This window comes from Episyrphus balteatus, chromosome 1 (genome assembly GCF_945859705.1).
Source record: "Episyrphus balteatus chromosome 1, idEpiBalt1.1, whole genome shotgun sequence".
NCBI lineage: Eukaryota > Metazoa > Arthropoda > Insecta > Diptera > Syrphidae > Episyrphus > Episyrphus balteatus.
In genome coordinates, this window is record NC_079134.1 from 137,557,562 (window position 1) to 137,572,262 (window position 14,701).

The 14,701-nt window shown below is 30.8% G+C and overlaps 2 protein-coding genes across 3 annotated transcripts; one reads left to right on the plus strand and one right to left on the minus strand.

Annotated features, from left to right (window-relative positions):
- Nucleotides 1-1,341: 1,341 nt before the first annotated feature.
- On the plus strand, nt 1,342-6,598 carry LOC129906448 (vacuolar protein sorting-associated protein 51 homolog). Of its 2 annotated transcripts, none has more exons than XM_055982231.1 (9): nt 1,342-1,425; nt 1,502-2,128; nt 2,191-2,315; nt 4,800-5,305; nt 5,370-5,497; nt 5,559-5,705; nt 5,765-6,127; nt 6,197-6,309; nt 6,369-6,598. In XM_055982231.1, the coding sequence occupies exons 1-9, from the start codon at nt 1,345-1,347 to the stop codon at nt 6,475-6,477; spliced, it is 2,199 nt and encodes a 732-aa protein (XP_055838206.1). In that variant the 5' UTR covers nt 1,342-1,344; the 3' UTR covers nt 6,478-6,598. The 2 variants fall into 2 exon arrangements, with proteins under 2 accessions (XP_055838206.1, XP_055838205.1); XM_055982230.1 differs by having other exon boundaries at nt 1,366-1,425; nt 1,481-2,128.
- Nucleotides 6,599-7,458: 860 nt separating this feature from the next.
- On the minus strand, nt 7,459-14,280 carry LOC129906625 (transcription factor grauzone). Its single transcript, XM_055982441.1, has 7 exons — nt 14,073-14,280; nt 13,712-14,000; nt 13,572-13,652; nt 9,198-9,600; nt 8,929-9,132; nt 7,840-8,215; nt 7,459-7,784 (listed from the first exon to the last, which is right to left on the minus strand). Exons 1-7 carry the CDS (start codon nt 14,181-14,183, stop codon nt 7,542-7,544), a joined length of 1,707 nt encoding a protein of 568 aa, XP_055838416.1. The 5' UTR covers nt 14,184-14,280; the 3' UTR covers nt 7,459-7,541.
- Nucleotides 14,281-14,701: the final 421 nt, after the last annotated feature.

Consider the following 14,701-nt stretch of genomic DNA (forward strand, 5'->3'; position numbering starts at 1 on the left):
GCGTTCACGATCTATTGTAAAAAAAATAAAATTTTACATTTTTACTAGGCCTGTTGCACCAGATCGTGAATACCCCTATTGTTTGTCTTGACTTTAAGTTGGTTATTTTCATATACCATACTCATTACTATAATGTTGTATGTCGAACATAGAACAAAAAAATCAACCCGAAATGCAAGGAAATGAAATAAATGTTCTATGTCAAAACAGAAAAACGTTAATTAAACAGATTTCCAGCATCAAAAAAGAAATTTTAGCATTTGAATTGATAGATTATCCAGCTACCGTAGTTAATTTTCTATTTTCATGCAAAAATACATACATAAAGGGTGAAATTCTGATACTCCAAACTTTGTAGTCGATTTTCTCGAAACATTTTTTTGAAACATAGAACATTATAGTTTTGAGGCAGCGATTTGTCTGAACATTTGCAGCCTTATTTATTAGATTTCGCTAAACAGCTCTAAACGGCTGCATAGTTATACAATACATAAAGTTTTACGTAGCCTCTATGCGACGTTTCATAAATTTCTATTTATTAAAACATTTTCTTAGCCATTATAATTATGCTAGGTTTGTGTCCAAATAAGTACTAAAAAAGAAAATAAGTACTTTTTATAACGACAAACAACTCCATCTGTCGATAAAATAATTCCATCTGATTCGAAAATAAACAAAAAAAAAAAAAACAAAAATGTGAGTGAAAGTTCTCAATGTCATATAATATACCTACATACATATATACATAAATCAGGAAATTATATCAGGAAAAAATCTCCAAATTTCTTATTTTTTGTTTTAGTTGATTTCAAATTGTCGAAAAATACATTCTTCAATAAAAAAAAATATATATATACAAATCATTGCTATGTTTTATTTTTCTGAAAATTATGTGAAGTTCCAATGACATTTAAGCAAAATAAATTCTTATTCAGGCTCTAAACAACCTCAAAACGCGTTTAGCTTATACAACCTTTATTAAACGTTGCATAAATATTATAAATCACAATTTTTTGTTTAAATACATTATAAAGAGTACATAATGCTATGTACTCTCTATGATGAGTTTATAAATAGGGCTGTTGTTGTTGTTTTATTTTTTTTATACGCACAGATTTCGTACACAATTACAAAATTATAGATTTCATATTCTATTTGCAGTGGAAAATCTGAAATTTTTACACAAAAATCTCAAAAGTCAATAGAAAACGACATTATTTTCCTTCTTCCTGGAACACAAAAAAAAACTGACATCTGTCACTTGTTGTTTGACAGTTTGAAACAAAATTTTTCTTTCCCCAAAAAAATAAACATCGTTCTGTGAAGAAGAAAAATATAAATTAAATGACCGAAAAAACGGGAAGCCCTTACGATATGGACAGTACCAACTTTGAGTCTGGTCGTTATTTAGAAAAACTTCTTAAAGTAAGTATAATAATTGGTTTCTATCCCCATAAAAAACACACATTTTCTATGCAAGCAACTTCCTTCCCTTCCATAGGAATGCACTCTCAAACAAATAATGGACACAGAAGCCGTTGTCGTCAAAGACACACAAACTCTTCACAGCGATATGCAAACACTGGTCTATGAGAATTACAATAAATTCATATCGGCAACGGATACAATAAGAAAAATGAAGAACGACTTCAAACAAATGGAAACTGATATGAATTTGTTAAAAACCAAAATGCAAACTATAACTTCTTTTAGTGACAAAATAACAGGAACACTCCAAGGCACAAGATCACAGTTGTGTAAGCTTTCAGAGAAACACTCTCTACTCAAACGTTTGCAATTTCTATCATCGCTTCCGGGGAAGCTAAAAGGTCTAATTGACGAGGAAAACTATAATCAAGCTGTTCAAGATTACATTCATGCCAAAAAAGTATTTCAACAATATGGCAATCAGCCATCGTTTGATGGCATTCAAAAGGATTGCGAGAGTATCATTGAAGATTTGAAAGATAAACTTCGAAGAGACTTTCAATTGGCTGGAAATACTGCACAATCGTTGACTGAAATCGGCGAGTTGATGTTGCAGCTGGATGAAAAGCCTGCCGATTTGGCAAGTGATATGTTGCAATGTGCTTCGAAAAGATTACACGAACAAATTGTTATGTTGCAGGTAATAGTTTTCGATTAATATGATTTAAAAAGTTTGCTTGATGAGACTGTTGTATTTTGCAGGATCAAAATGAACGAGATATGATTGAATTTGTTGATATGGGCATTGAAGGTTTTCTCAGTGATTTGACTTTGGTAGTGACTTCATATTTTGATATGTTTCTGGCAAAGCCGCATGAATCAGAACGGTAATGTTTTAGGATATTAAAACTGCATTTATAATGTGTTTTATTTGATAGTAATGTTTTGCACAAATTTCCTTAACTCATTTCAAAAAACTCATTAAACTCTTTTTGGAACACGATTTTGTAAATAAGTTCAATCGTTTTTAAAATTCTTTAGTTTTTGGCAACGAATAGTCAGAATTAAGGGTTGCAGGAGAATTGAGCTTATAGAGTACTTATTCCACAGTCACTTATTGTTTATAACTTTATTCTTTTAGTTAATGGTTTTTCGTTATTTATGTTTTTTGATTGTTCAGTAATAAAAACCAAACAGATTTATATGATTTATGATGATGATTTGTTTAAAAAGAACAACATTTTTGAGAGTCTGATATTGGTTGGTAAAGATAAATACATTTGAACGAAAGGGCAACCAAGATCTTTAAAACTGACTCGAAAACGAAAAAAAAAAAAACAGAAATACAGATTTTTTTTTGATTTACATACACTCCTTTACATCGGAATTGGTACACAACTTTGCAAAGTTTCAGTATTCTTTTTTTCTTAAAAGCGCAGGTAAAATAATATATTTTTGCTGTCAGCTTGATTAACTGATTGATTGAGTAAAAATTTCATAAAATACAATTTTGTTTTAAAAAAAATATATATTTTTTTTGAAAATTAATTTTTTAGAAAACAGGCCCATGAAAATTTTTGAATCTTTGTTTTTGTGTCTATTCATTTCTTTTGAAGAAAAATTGTTAATTTTTATATAAAAAAAAAAAAAAAATAATAATAAAAACGGTTCTGAAACTATTCTAAATTTTTTTTTAACAATATTTTTCGCAATATAAAAAACTATTTTTATGGTTTTTTTTTATTTTTTAAAGATAAATTTAAAAATATTATTTTCATAATGCTCACATAAAAATTCTTAACATTCTAAGTTACAATTTTTTTTTTTTTTAATGAAAAAGGAGTTATAAATTTCGAACTATGTATTTTTCTTAAATGGTATACCTACAAGCAATTATTCTATTTACTAATTAGAATATTTTTATAGTGGCACTACAGCCCTGGGCGTTTCAAGAGTGCATTCATCTATCCAGCTAACCGTCTACACTTCCGCGCCTCAAGTCGTTGGAGATCTCCTTTAACCTGAATTCTACTGCACCAACTTGCACTTTGTTACTTTTCAACTACACTAGAGGAAAAAATTAAGGGATCAAGAAAAAAATTCAAAATGTGACTGTATTTCCCTTAAAAAAAAAAAAAAAAAAAAAAAAAAATTCAAATTTTTTTGCATTTCTATTTAAAAATTTATCAATAGAAATGCAAAAAAGGCTGAAAAAACATTTTTGTTTGTTAAAGATTATGACCATTTAAATTCAAACTCGTGATCCTCTAAATTTTTTTTCAAAAATTCGATCGATTAAAACAAAAAAACGGCTCAATGATTCAATCCATTGAGCCGTTTTTTTGTTTCTATGGGCATATTAAACTGTAAAAGGCACAATTAACATTACTGGTTCTCATTCTCACAATATTTAAAACTTAGCGCCGGAATTTTTTTTTTTAAGTTTTAGAGCCGATTTTTCAATCTTCTAATAAACAGTCAGTTAACTGTTCAACGAATAAATTTATTAGGCTCATAAACAATCGGATAACAACATTGAATTTTTCAATCAAGAATAATTTATTCTACAGAGTAACAAAAAAAAATTGTCAAATTCAAAAATATTCAAAACTAAACGTCATTTTTATTTATAATTGTTTTTGTTTTCTTGTGCTTCTCTGTATTTTTTGTCAAAATTATTTCAAAGCAGCTTTGACAATTGACACAGTATTTTTATTGAAATAATTCCTTAGAATAATTTTTATTCGTCTCTGAAAGAAGCAGATAGTTTTATTCATAGGAATAAGCTATATCTGCCTGTTGAAAAAATGATTTTTTCTCTATCAGGGGAATAAGTACTAACTGACTGTTTAACTGACTATTGAAAAATTGGCCCTTAGACAAAAAAAAAAAGAACCAGAAAAATTTCGAAATTTTCGGTACTCAATAGGATTGAGCGGAACATGTACATAGTTTGAAAACATTGTTCATTGTTAGATCTCAAAACAAGAAAGTTTGAGCTTTAAAAACCTCTTTTTGAATTCCTTTAAATTTAACATAAAATTTACTCTGAAAACAAACAAATAGTTTTGTTTATCCATAGCAATCGGATTTTGTTGCTTATCGTGTAAAATCTTAGTAAATTCACATGCATTCCCCCCTCCCCCCTAAAATAATTCCACCATATTTTAAATGCTTATAAGGTAATACAGAGATCTTTTTATTAGTCACCACGCGAATATAGAAATCGTTATACCGGCTCTGTATTACCTTCCTTAAGATAATCCATTGAGACTTTCTGCTTATAAACACTGTTTTACGTTTTTAATTTGTTTGCTTGCTGTTTTTTTTTTTATTGAAACGACTAAACTGTTTTAATTTATTTTTTTTAGGGATGATTTCCAAGAAAACTGCATTCGGGAACTGAACGATTTTTTAAACCGAAACATAGATAAGTATTTGAGTTTGATTCAGGACAGAGTAGAATCCGAAATTGGTTTCGGAGACACCCAAATAATGCTACGAGGTCTAGATCGACTTCATAGACGTTTAATGGCAATGCGTAATATGTGTCGTGGAATTGAAATTCAACGTAACGCTCTCGACATAATAATTGGTGGTGCACACCAATTATGTGAAGTACATACGAAGAACTTGAAAGATCATTTCTCTGATAGTTTGAGTTCAGTAAGATTGTCCTTAGTATCAGCAAAAAGCGAAAGTGGAACCACTAATTTAAACGATTTAATAACAAATCTTTATGTGTCAACGGTTGAGAAAGTTAAGGGAGTTCTGCAAGACCTATTGGTGTTCCTTCAAACTGAATGGTCTTTCAACATCAAAGCCGAATACAAAGGCACATTATGTGTTGAAGGAATACGAGAAAATTTATTAATTGGTAATTTAAATATATTAGGATCTAAATTGTGTAAAATTTTAATAAAAAAAGTGTTTTTTCAAAGGTTTCCTAAGACATGTTGCAAGAGTAATGTCTTCATTTGCTGATACATCCTCATCTAGTCCTCCGAACCTGTTGCTTGTTCTTTCCAAAACTTGTCTTGAGATGGAACAAAATGGAGCTCATGTGTTGGTAAGAGAAAAAGGAGAAATACATTTTAAATTGAATGATAATTTGAGGATTGTTCAAATAGATTTCCCTGGGAGATGACCTTTACGAAATTGATTCAGAAAATAGTGCAACGCTTACACATGAAACTGAAATTTGCAGCGAAATGAGGGAAACAGCTCAAACACTCCTAGATGCATATGTTCGGCTCCAGGGGACAAATATTTCACAGGTTTTAGGTTCTTTCACTTAATTTTGATGATCTGTTTCCATTGTTTCTTATTTTTTAAGATGCTCCGAAAAAGTGTAGAAACTAGAGACTGGCTCAATTGCTTGGAACCACGATCAGTGCGTGCGGTGATGAAACGAGTTGTTGAAGAGCTATCGAGTATTGAAAATGTTGTAGCTAACTTATACGAGCCTGGTTCTCGTACAGCAGCTAGTAGTGACTCAAGTCGAAAAACTCACTTTAGTAATGTTACACAATCGAAGCAGCAATATCGATCGAATTGGTCCAACTATACACCATCTCAACTAGAATCGAGCTATGTTTCAAACATTCATCGATTGTTTTCGGAACGAATTGATATCTTCACTTCGGTTGAGTTTTCTAAAGTGTCTATAATTACGGGAATTATTAAAATAGGGTTAAAGGTTAGGACAAGAAACTTATTTTGGAAATATTTTAATTTATATACAAATATATTTTTTTTTTCTTTCTAGACTTTGTTGGAATGTGTTCGCTTGCGAACATTTAGCAAATTTGGTTTGCAACAAATACAAGTTGACACTCATTATCTGCAAATGAATCTATGGCGTTTTGTTACGGATGAAAAGTAATTCAATATTGAATATTATATGGCAAAACATATTTTCAAACTTTATTTTCTTTTAGCTTGGTTAACTTTTTGCTGGATGAAATTTTGGGTTCAGCTGTTCATCGGTGTTTAGAATCGATTCTAATGGAACCCAATGCTGTTGAAATTATATGCGAACGTGGTTAGTATTAATATAAAATTCTATTTTGTTAAATTTGTCACATTCCGTCTCATAACATTATTTATTGTGTTTTAAAAATTAATTTAAATGTTTTTTATGTATATTTTATTACAAGCTTAATGGAAAATAAATATTTTTTGGAGATAATTTCTCGAATTTTACAAATAAATAACTGAATAAGTTACTTAAGAAATAACATGTTTTTTTTTTCATTTTGTACTTTTTTATGAGCAAGTTTTGGTTTCGTGTCGGATACGAATTTCAAGTTGAAAAAGTGGTTCTAGTCATACTGTCGGCGTCGAGGGGATCGTGATTTTCTATATTAATCTACTTGATAAAGATCCAAATAAATTTTTTTAAGTTGTTCACTAAGACAGCGAGGTTCCAGATATCTACGTGCTGATCATGGATAAAAACATGCAAATTAAACCGATGGTTAGATACCAGGAATCACCGAAGAGTTGCAAATCAAAGTTAGTGTGTAAATGAAGTTGTGCTTGAAGCTAAATTAACGGATCACAAAGTGAATCAGTTATTCTTTGCTGATGATAAAGCCATCATAAGTAAAATTCCAACATCCTCGCAACGAGCATTTGATGTATGGGTGGATATTCTGGAGATAATGGATACCGAATTAGTGCGAAAAAAACAAAGTATATATCCTGTCCATTTTCTGGCGCAGATGGCTCGAATCCGAAGTCAAAAATTTTGTATCAGCTCGATAGATATTCACCTTACAAAATCTCAATAATCTACATTTATTACATTTAAAGCATTTCTCTAGAAGATAAAATATATTCTATCGATATCCCGGTTTTCGAGGCATAGAACAGTTTTTCAGATTCTAATATAAAATAGGTGGGAATAGGGAGTACTAATGTTTTTGTGTGCAGATAGTTGAATCAATTTCTACAAAGATCAAAGAAATTTATTGTGCAACAGTTTTATTTACCTTAATAAATATGTAAAACCACATTCAAATCATCCAGAACTAGAATCTAATTACTGTAAGTCAAACTTAAATACTATCCCACGAAAACAAAACCATTCAATTGATTTACTAGATTCTTCAGCTTTCTGTATTTTCTTCTTCATGGATGATTTCATTACCACTATCAATGGTTTCAGTGGTTTTTTGTACTACAGTTGCCGAGCCACTAGCAACTTTGCCTTTTCGATGTTTTCTATTTGCTTCCCATTCTCGGGGATGCACCTTTTTTCGATGAGAATGCATATTTGCATTCGAATTGAAAGTTTTTGGGCAATGCGGGCATGAATATAAAACTTCTCCTGTGTGCGTTGTCATGTGTTCCTGAAAACAAAACAAAAATTTAATAAATATAAAGAAAAATAATCTACTAACTTACTTTCAAGTTAAGAGGTTTCTTAAATGATTTGTCACAAACACTACACGCATATGATCGTTCTGAGGAATGGACATAACGTATATGACTTCGTAGTGCACTTTGATTGGGCGCCACTTTGTTACAAATATTACATGTGTATTTTTTTCCTTCTTCATTATGACGACGCATATGTTTTTGTAGACTGTGTTTGTTTTTCAACCAAGATCCACATTTTTCACATTGAATTTCTGGTTGTTTGACTCCATTGTGTTCGAGTTGATGCCTTTCAAACAGTGCTCTGCCACGAATAACTTTGGCACATATATGACACATTCGACCATTTTCATGTAGGTGAGAGTTTTTACGATGGGTGTTAAGCGTATTTTCGCTGGCAAACCTGTAAAAAATGATGATTAGTTTAGTTTACAATTGTATGGCAGATGAATATTTTGGAGTAATAATCAAGGTTAGCAAAGAAAGATGAAAGTTTTAAAACGATATATTAGGACCCCTAGCTTAACGAAATCGAAAAGTATTACAACTAAAACTTTTATTAGAAACCAGACAAATTGGCTACAGCTTGACTTTCACAGATTTATAAAAGAGCTGATATCAAACTACGATGGGATTGAAAGGGCTTACGACAGGTCAAAAATGCAGCCTTGGATGAGACCTATTACTCCAGGCACGTAGATGATAGAACAGAATCTGGTTTGACATGGAGATAGACTAGAGACACACACTTTTATAGTTCCTATAGTCCCTGATATGAGACATATCCTAGCGTATCCATGCTTGAATCTAACAATTGTTTTGTCAATTTAATGTAGCGGAATGCAGAGAAACACTGGTACACGCAAGAAAAGAGAATCTCGGAAAATTAAGGATAAGACGAGCTGGATAAGCTTCCTTGTTGACTCATAAGCCACTGACTGTAAGTTTTGTAGAATCTATTGCAGTTTTGAGTATGTTGCTTTCGAAGTCAAAATTATATGGAATATTATTTGTATTGTCATTGTAGTACATTATTTAAAAGGACGCAAAATCAAGATCTAAATCTCAGGGCATACAAGTTTTGAATTCATCGTAGACATTTTTTAAATAACTTACACTTTGGGGCAATAATCACAGGGAAATTTTCGTTCTTCTATCGGCACATGCATAACTTGATGCTGTTCCAGCAGGTATTGCTTGATGAAACGTTTTGCACAAAATTCACATTGAAATGGTTTCTCCTCATCCGACTGATGTATAATAAGCATGTGATTCTTTAAACATTGCTTATCAGCAAATACTTTATTACAATCTTGGCATCTGTAAAATAAATCATACTTTAGCTTAGACAAATCAACAAAAACTTGTTTTAAATTTAAATTTACTTAAAATATTCCGGATCAAGATGTTTATTGATATGATCCACAAGAAGCACCCGTTTGAATAGCTTTTTGTTGCAACAAATAACATAACCCTTTTGTCCATGTGCATTCCAAAAGTGTTGACGCAAAGCTGTGAAATCCACCAAATCAATATTACACAGCTCACAAGCAAGTTTCATGTTTTTAGCTATCAAATCATCATATTCCTTGGCGCGGATATTGTATTTGGATTCTTTTTCAAGAGCTCTCTCGGCTGGAGATTTCTTGAGTAGTTTTCTTTTTGCCTTTGTTTGGTTGGTCTCTGTTTCGGGGGTGTGTTTTACATTGGTTATAGTTCTAGTGCGAAGGGATAAAGAACGTTCATTGCTTTCAAAAAGCTCTTCTGCTTGCGGTTTGATGTCAACATCTTGATTGGGGAGAAAAAATCTTTTAGTTTAGTTAAGTTTATTTTGCCAAAATTAGACAGCAAGTTAATATAAAAGTATATATGTACATACATTTACGAAATGTATAGTAAAAAAAAAAATTAATAAATAGATTTAAATATCATGAAGTCTTCAAGCAGTTAGAAAGCAGTTTCACACACCGACCCGCTTTGGTTTGAAAGTCCAATAAAATAAAACATCTCGAATTTTCAAAAAAAAAAAATACGCTGATTAGCCGTTCTCGTTTTGAAAAACAAGTTATTCAGAATTACCAGATGTATTGGACGTTTCCTTTACCGTTTCCAATATGCATTTGACGTATTTTTTTTTGGAAATTCGAGATGTTTGATTTCGGTGGCGTCGGTGTGTGAAACTGCTTTCTAAGCATGCTTTTTTAAGTCTTTTACAGATATTTCTATTTGAAATGTTTAGTCTCGTATTCTCTACTACTTTGAGACTAGTAATCATAGGATTTTTCTTAACTTCTTTGATAATTCGACAATCATAAAATAGATTTATTTTTCGATTTCTCCCATGACCGACCTTAAAACCAGTTATACTCTATTTTTTAAACTTTTTATGAATTTATTTGAATGTAGTTTGATTTATTTAATGCTCTTTAATGATTTTTCATTTCGATAAACCAAAACTTTTATTTTGAAGTTCGAGTTTTCTCACTTAAAATGAAATATTTGTCACTGCGTGTTTTTTTTTGGACTATAGTCTTTCTGTAAAAAATGATAATTAAAAAAAAACCGCATAAGACAATAGTTAAGGTTATGGCTTACTTCTCTTTAAGATTCAAATAAATTTGTAAATATTGCAGTGCGTATGCGTACTCTTTTTTGTCCAGCCTAAAATGGACCCAATTAAGAACTTAAATTTTTTTCTTTCTCGTTTCAAGCATTTTTCACATTATTTCGACAGAAGCGTATAGGGATAGTACTAGACTTTCTTATTCACTACTTAAGAAAAGTTTATTGATGACTCGGGGAGCGAGAATAGCATAAATGTGAAAATTCGGATAGTGCGTACTTTATTCTGTCCAGTATTGTATATCCGTGGCAACAAGGAATAACAACATAAGTCAACTTATGTCGAAATTTAGATTTTTACAAATTCTGATGCACAATACCTAAGCGATTCCATCTACAATATTTTTTTCCTATTTTTATCTTGAGGGGTTTATGAATTAAAGGTTAAAAAAAAATGACATTAGCATTGATTTGTAATGGGAAGTCAAACTTTCAAAACGTTATCCTAAAAAGTTGTAAAAACTGACTTATGTTGTTTTTTTTCTTGTTGCCACAGATATATCGTAACAAAATTTGTCGTATTTATTAAATTCTTCATTTATTTATTAAATTCTTCATTAAGACTAAGGGCCAATTTTTCAATAGTCAGTTAAACAGTCAGTTAGTACTTATTCCTAAGGATAGAGAAAAAATCAATTTTTCAACAAGCAGATATAGCTTATTCCTAGGAATAAAACTATCTGCTTCTTTCAGAGACGAATAAAAATTATTCTAAGGAATAATCTCAACAAAAATATTGTGTCAGTTGTCAAAGCTGTTTTGAAAAAAATAAAGTGGAACACAAGAAAACAAAAACAATCATGAATGAAAATGACGTTTAATTTTAAATATTTTTGAATTTGGCAATTTTTTTTTGTTATTCTGTAGAATAAATTATTCTTGATTGAAAAATTCAATGCTTTTATCTGATTGTATATGAGCCTAATAATTTTATTGGTCGAACAGTTAACTGACTGTTTATTAGAAGATTGAAAAATTGGCTCTAAGGAAAATTTAATAATCATCGGAATTAGCTGAGGCAATTCATTTACAATGAGCTTTATTTTTCCGATTTTTCAAATTGATCAGTGTTTTATTCATACTAACGGCCATATTATTCAATAGTTTAAAAATACATCTGGATGTAAAGAAATGTCAAATGTCAAAAATAAATCCAAACATCAAACTTAAATACAATTTTTTAAATCCAAATAAACTTAAACTGTTCTCTGGAGGTCTGTTTAACTTTATAAAACCAGATGTAAAATTAATTTTCACAGTGTGCAGTTGTTTTGTCAAGCATTTTCAAAAGGAAAAATAAAGATAGATGCAAATTATACAAAATTTATTGAATAATTCATAATTTTTTTTTAGTGAATAATATTAGCTGTGTTTTATTTACCTTGTGATCCGGATCAGATCTTTGTTTTTATTAGCTTTACAACAAAAGCAGGATTTTGTTTTGTTATTGTTTCGCAAATAAATAAGTGATCTGATCCTGATCACGAGGAAAATAAAACACAGCTAATATGAACAAAAAATTAAATCCTTGGATTTATGAAATTCAGATTTAAGTGGTTAGATTTAAAATTAACTTAACTAAATCCAAAGTGAATAATATGACCGTAATACTATGGTGGAGTGTTGTTGGATTTAGTTACTTTTTTTGGAATGAAATTTTCAAAAATACTATGCTTGCCAGTACAAACAGAGTTCAACTCATTTGGATAACAACTCCTCACTCTCACCAGGAGTCAGATTCGCATAACCACAGGCTTCCTTACTGGACACTGCTCAGTGAAAAAAAAACACCTTAACCCCTTACCGCATGATTTTTTTTTTGCGTGAAAAAAATATATATGGTAGATTCTGTTAAATAAAAAGACACGTGTTTCAGGAATTTTCAATTTTTTGAGTAAAAGTCGGAAAATTTTGGTTTTTCCGGTTTGGATCATATCTGGCACATTGAGCAGAAAAGGAACAAACAAAATTTAAATTAAATTAATTATACGTAAAAACTACGCGCTGGAACTGTATGAGTCTCATTAAAATAGATTAAAAGGCCTTTTAATCTATTTAAATTAAAATTTATAACATTCCGCATGTAAACGTAAAAAAAAACGCGTAAAAATAATAAGAAAAAAAGAGAATTTGTTCCCTTGTTGCATGATGGCTCATATATGAACCAACAGGAGAGGAACATTTGTGCACGGTGGCTCATATATGATCCATTCACTTAATGCCACTTTTAAATGACTAAAACTTGATAAATGTAAGAACAAATGTATTAGCAATAATAATCACATTATATCCTTTATTGGCATATTTTTTTAAAAGTTATTACTCATTGTTTTATATTTTTTATTAAATTTTCAATATTTCAAATATGCTCCGTCTTGCCTAGCACCAGTTCGGCCACTTTAGCGGATAGCTATGCTCGCCCAAATCATTATAGATGGCGTTTTATAATTATATTTAGAGGCCTTATATTACTTAATTCGAAAAGTATAAACAAATTCAGATTTTGTTTTCAAACTTTTAAGTTTTAATGCTTTTTATGGTTTGGCTCATATATGAGCCACTGTGCGGTAAAGGGTTAAGACCATGGGCATTACACAAGACGATACCTGCAGAATGTGTAACGAAGACAAAGAAACAGCAGAACACATACTATGTCACTGTGCTTAAAGATGATTTATTGACCAATTTAGAGTTAATAATCGAAAAAGTGGAGAAGATTAAAATCTTGTTTTCCTTTGGCTTTTTTGCATGAACAACAACAACTTGTGTGTGTTACCATCAAGTTCATAGGCTGGAGTTATAGCTATTTCACGGGGACCAACCCGATCATCAGACTCCTTTCAGGGGTGCTACAACTATTCGTTGTTTGTATACAAGGAGAGAGATGAGCGGAAGGAGGTTGACACTGGTCAAATTTTAATTCATTATTAGAAGAGGTTTGTGTGTAGCTTTAATACTGGCAGGGCAGCTGTTTGTGTAAAAACATATTAAGTTTTATAAACTCAGGATTTCTACGTGAAGAGGAAATTATAATAGGCCCATCAGAGGCCGCAGTGATAAGGTGAGTTATTCCCACCTGTCAACCTAATCTAATCTAGTGCAATATAGAAAAAGACATTAAAGCTTTAATAGATTACCTTTGATATCTTCTTTAGTATCTTCAAGGGCTTCGACAATTAAATCATTAATTGCATATTCACATTCTTCGGGTTTTTCTTCTAAATTTGAAAACAAGAAATTTACCATTGTCATTTCAACAAAAAGATATTAGAATTACCTTCTTCTAAAAGTGGATAAGTGAAATTAACTTCTTCCACATCCCAAGGCAATTCATCATCATGTGGATCATCATGTTGATCATCATCCTTAACGTCTTCAGAGGAATTCTCATTTTCATCATTTACTTCGTCAAGGGTCTCTATCAATGGAGATGGAGCTTTGACAAAGAATCTTTCGGCTAACAAACGATGAGCTTCTTCCACTGATAAATAGTATTCGTGGAAACTGAATACTCTTAGCCAACAATCATTGCATATTGCTGTTGATATTGGATCATCAATTTTTGGCTAGGAATTTATATAAAATTGTTTTTAATAATTTACAATTTTCAGGGATTTTGGAGAATCTTGAATATTTACCTCAAACCAAAAGTATTTTTTCAATATGCCAACGACGTTCAATTCGATTCCAATTTCATCAAATATATTTATTACTTCAAGGATATCTTTTAAACAAAGTCTACAAATCATTTTTTGTATTTAATTTGTTGTTTAAATGTTAAATTTTTTAAAGAATATGAAAAAATAAAATAAAACACAAATATTTTCGTTTTTTCTTGTGATAAACACTGAGCCAACTGTCATGTGTCAGTTTTGAGAAAAGTCAATTTTGTGCAGGGATGTTGAATGGGAAAGGTATGTTTGATTTGGAATTGGGGATTGAGGATGTTGAAAAGCGCCACTGGTAGTGAAACTTTGAATTAACTTTTAAATGAGCATTGTATATATATTCTTATAGTACTCTTATGAAGTAGAATTTTCTGTTTTGCGTCGCCACCGCTGGGACCGCTAGTTTATTTTATGTTTGAACCTTATGCAGAAAATTGAAGTGCAGATCTACCAATAGATGTCGCTAAAGTATTTTCATGGATTGATAGTACTATAGAAATATATATACAATGAAATGAGCATTGTATATATATTCCTATAGTACTCTCATGAAGTAGAATTTTCTGTTTTGCGTCGCTACCGCTGGGATCGCTAGTTTA

What these genes read in the sequence shown, in the direction of transcription:
- LOC129906448 (XM_055982231.1), top strand. Translation starts at nt 1,345, where the DNA reads ATGACCGAAAAAACGGGAAGCCCTTACGATATGGACAGTACCAACTTT. An exon ending in ATTTAGAAAAACTTCTTAAA is followed by an intron (nt 1,426 to 1,501) that starts GTAAGTATAATA and finishes TCCCTTCCATAG; the next exon opens with GAATGCACTCTCAAACAAAT. An exon ending in AGGGGACAAATATTTCACAG is followed by an intron (nt 5,706 to 5,764) that starts GTTTTAGGTTCT and finishes TTATTTTTTAAG; the next exon opens with ATGCTCCGAAAAAGTGTAGA.
- LOC129906625 (XM_055982441.1), bottom strand. Translation starts at nt 14,183, where the DNA reads ATGATTTGTAGACTTTGTTTAAAAGATATCCTTGAAGTAATAAATATA. An exon ending in CTTGATCCGGAATATTTTAA is followed by an intron (nt 9,133 to 9,197) that starts GTAAATTTAAAT and finishes TTTATTTTACAG; the next exon opens with ATGCCAAGATTGTAATAAAG. An exon ending in AGAAACCTCTTAACTTGAAA is followed by an intron (nt 7,785 to 7,839) that starts GTAAGTTAGTAG and finishes TTTTGTTTTCAG; the next exon opens with GAACACATGACAACGCACAC.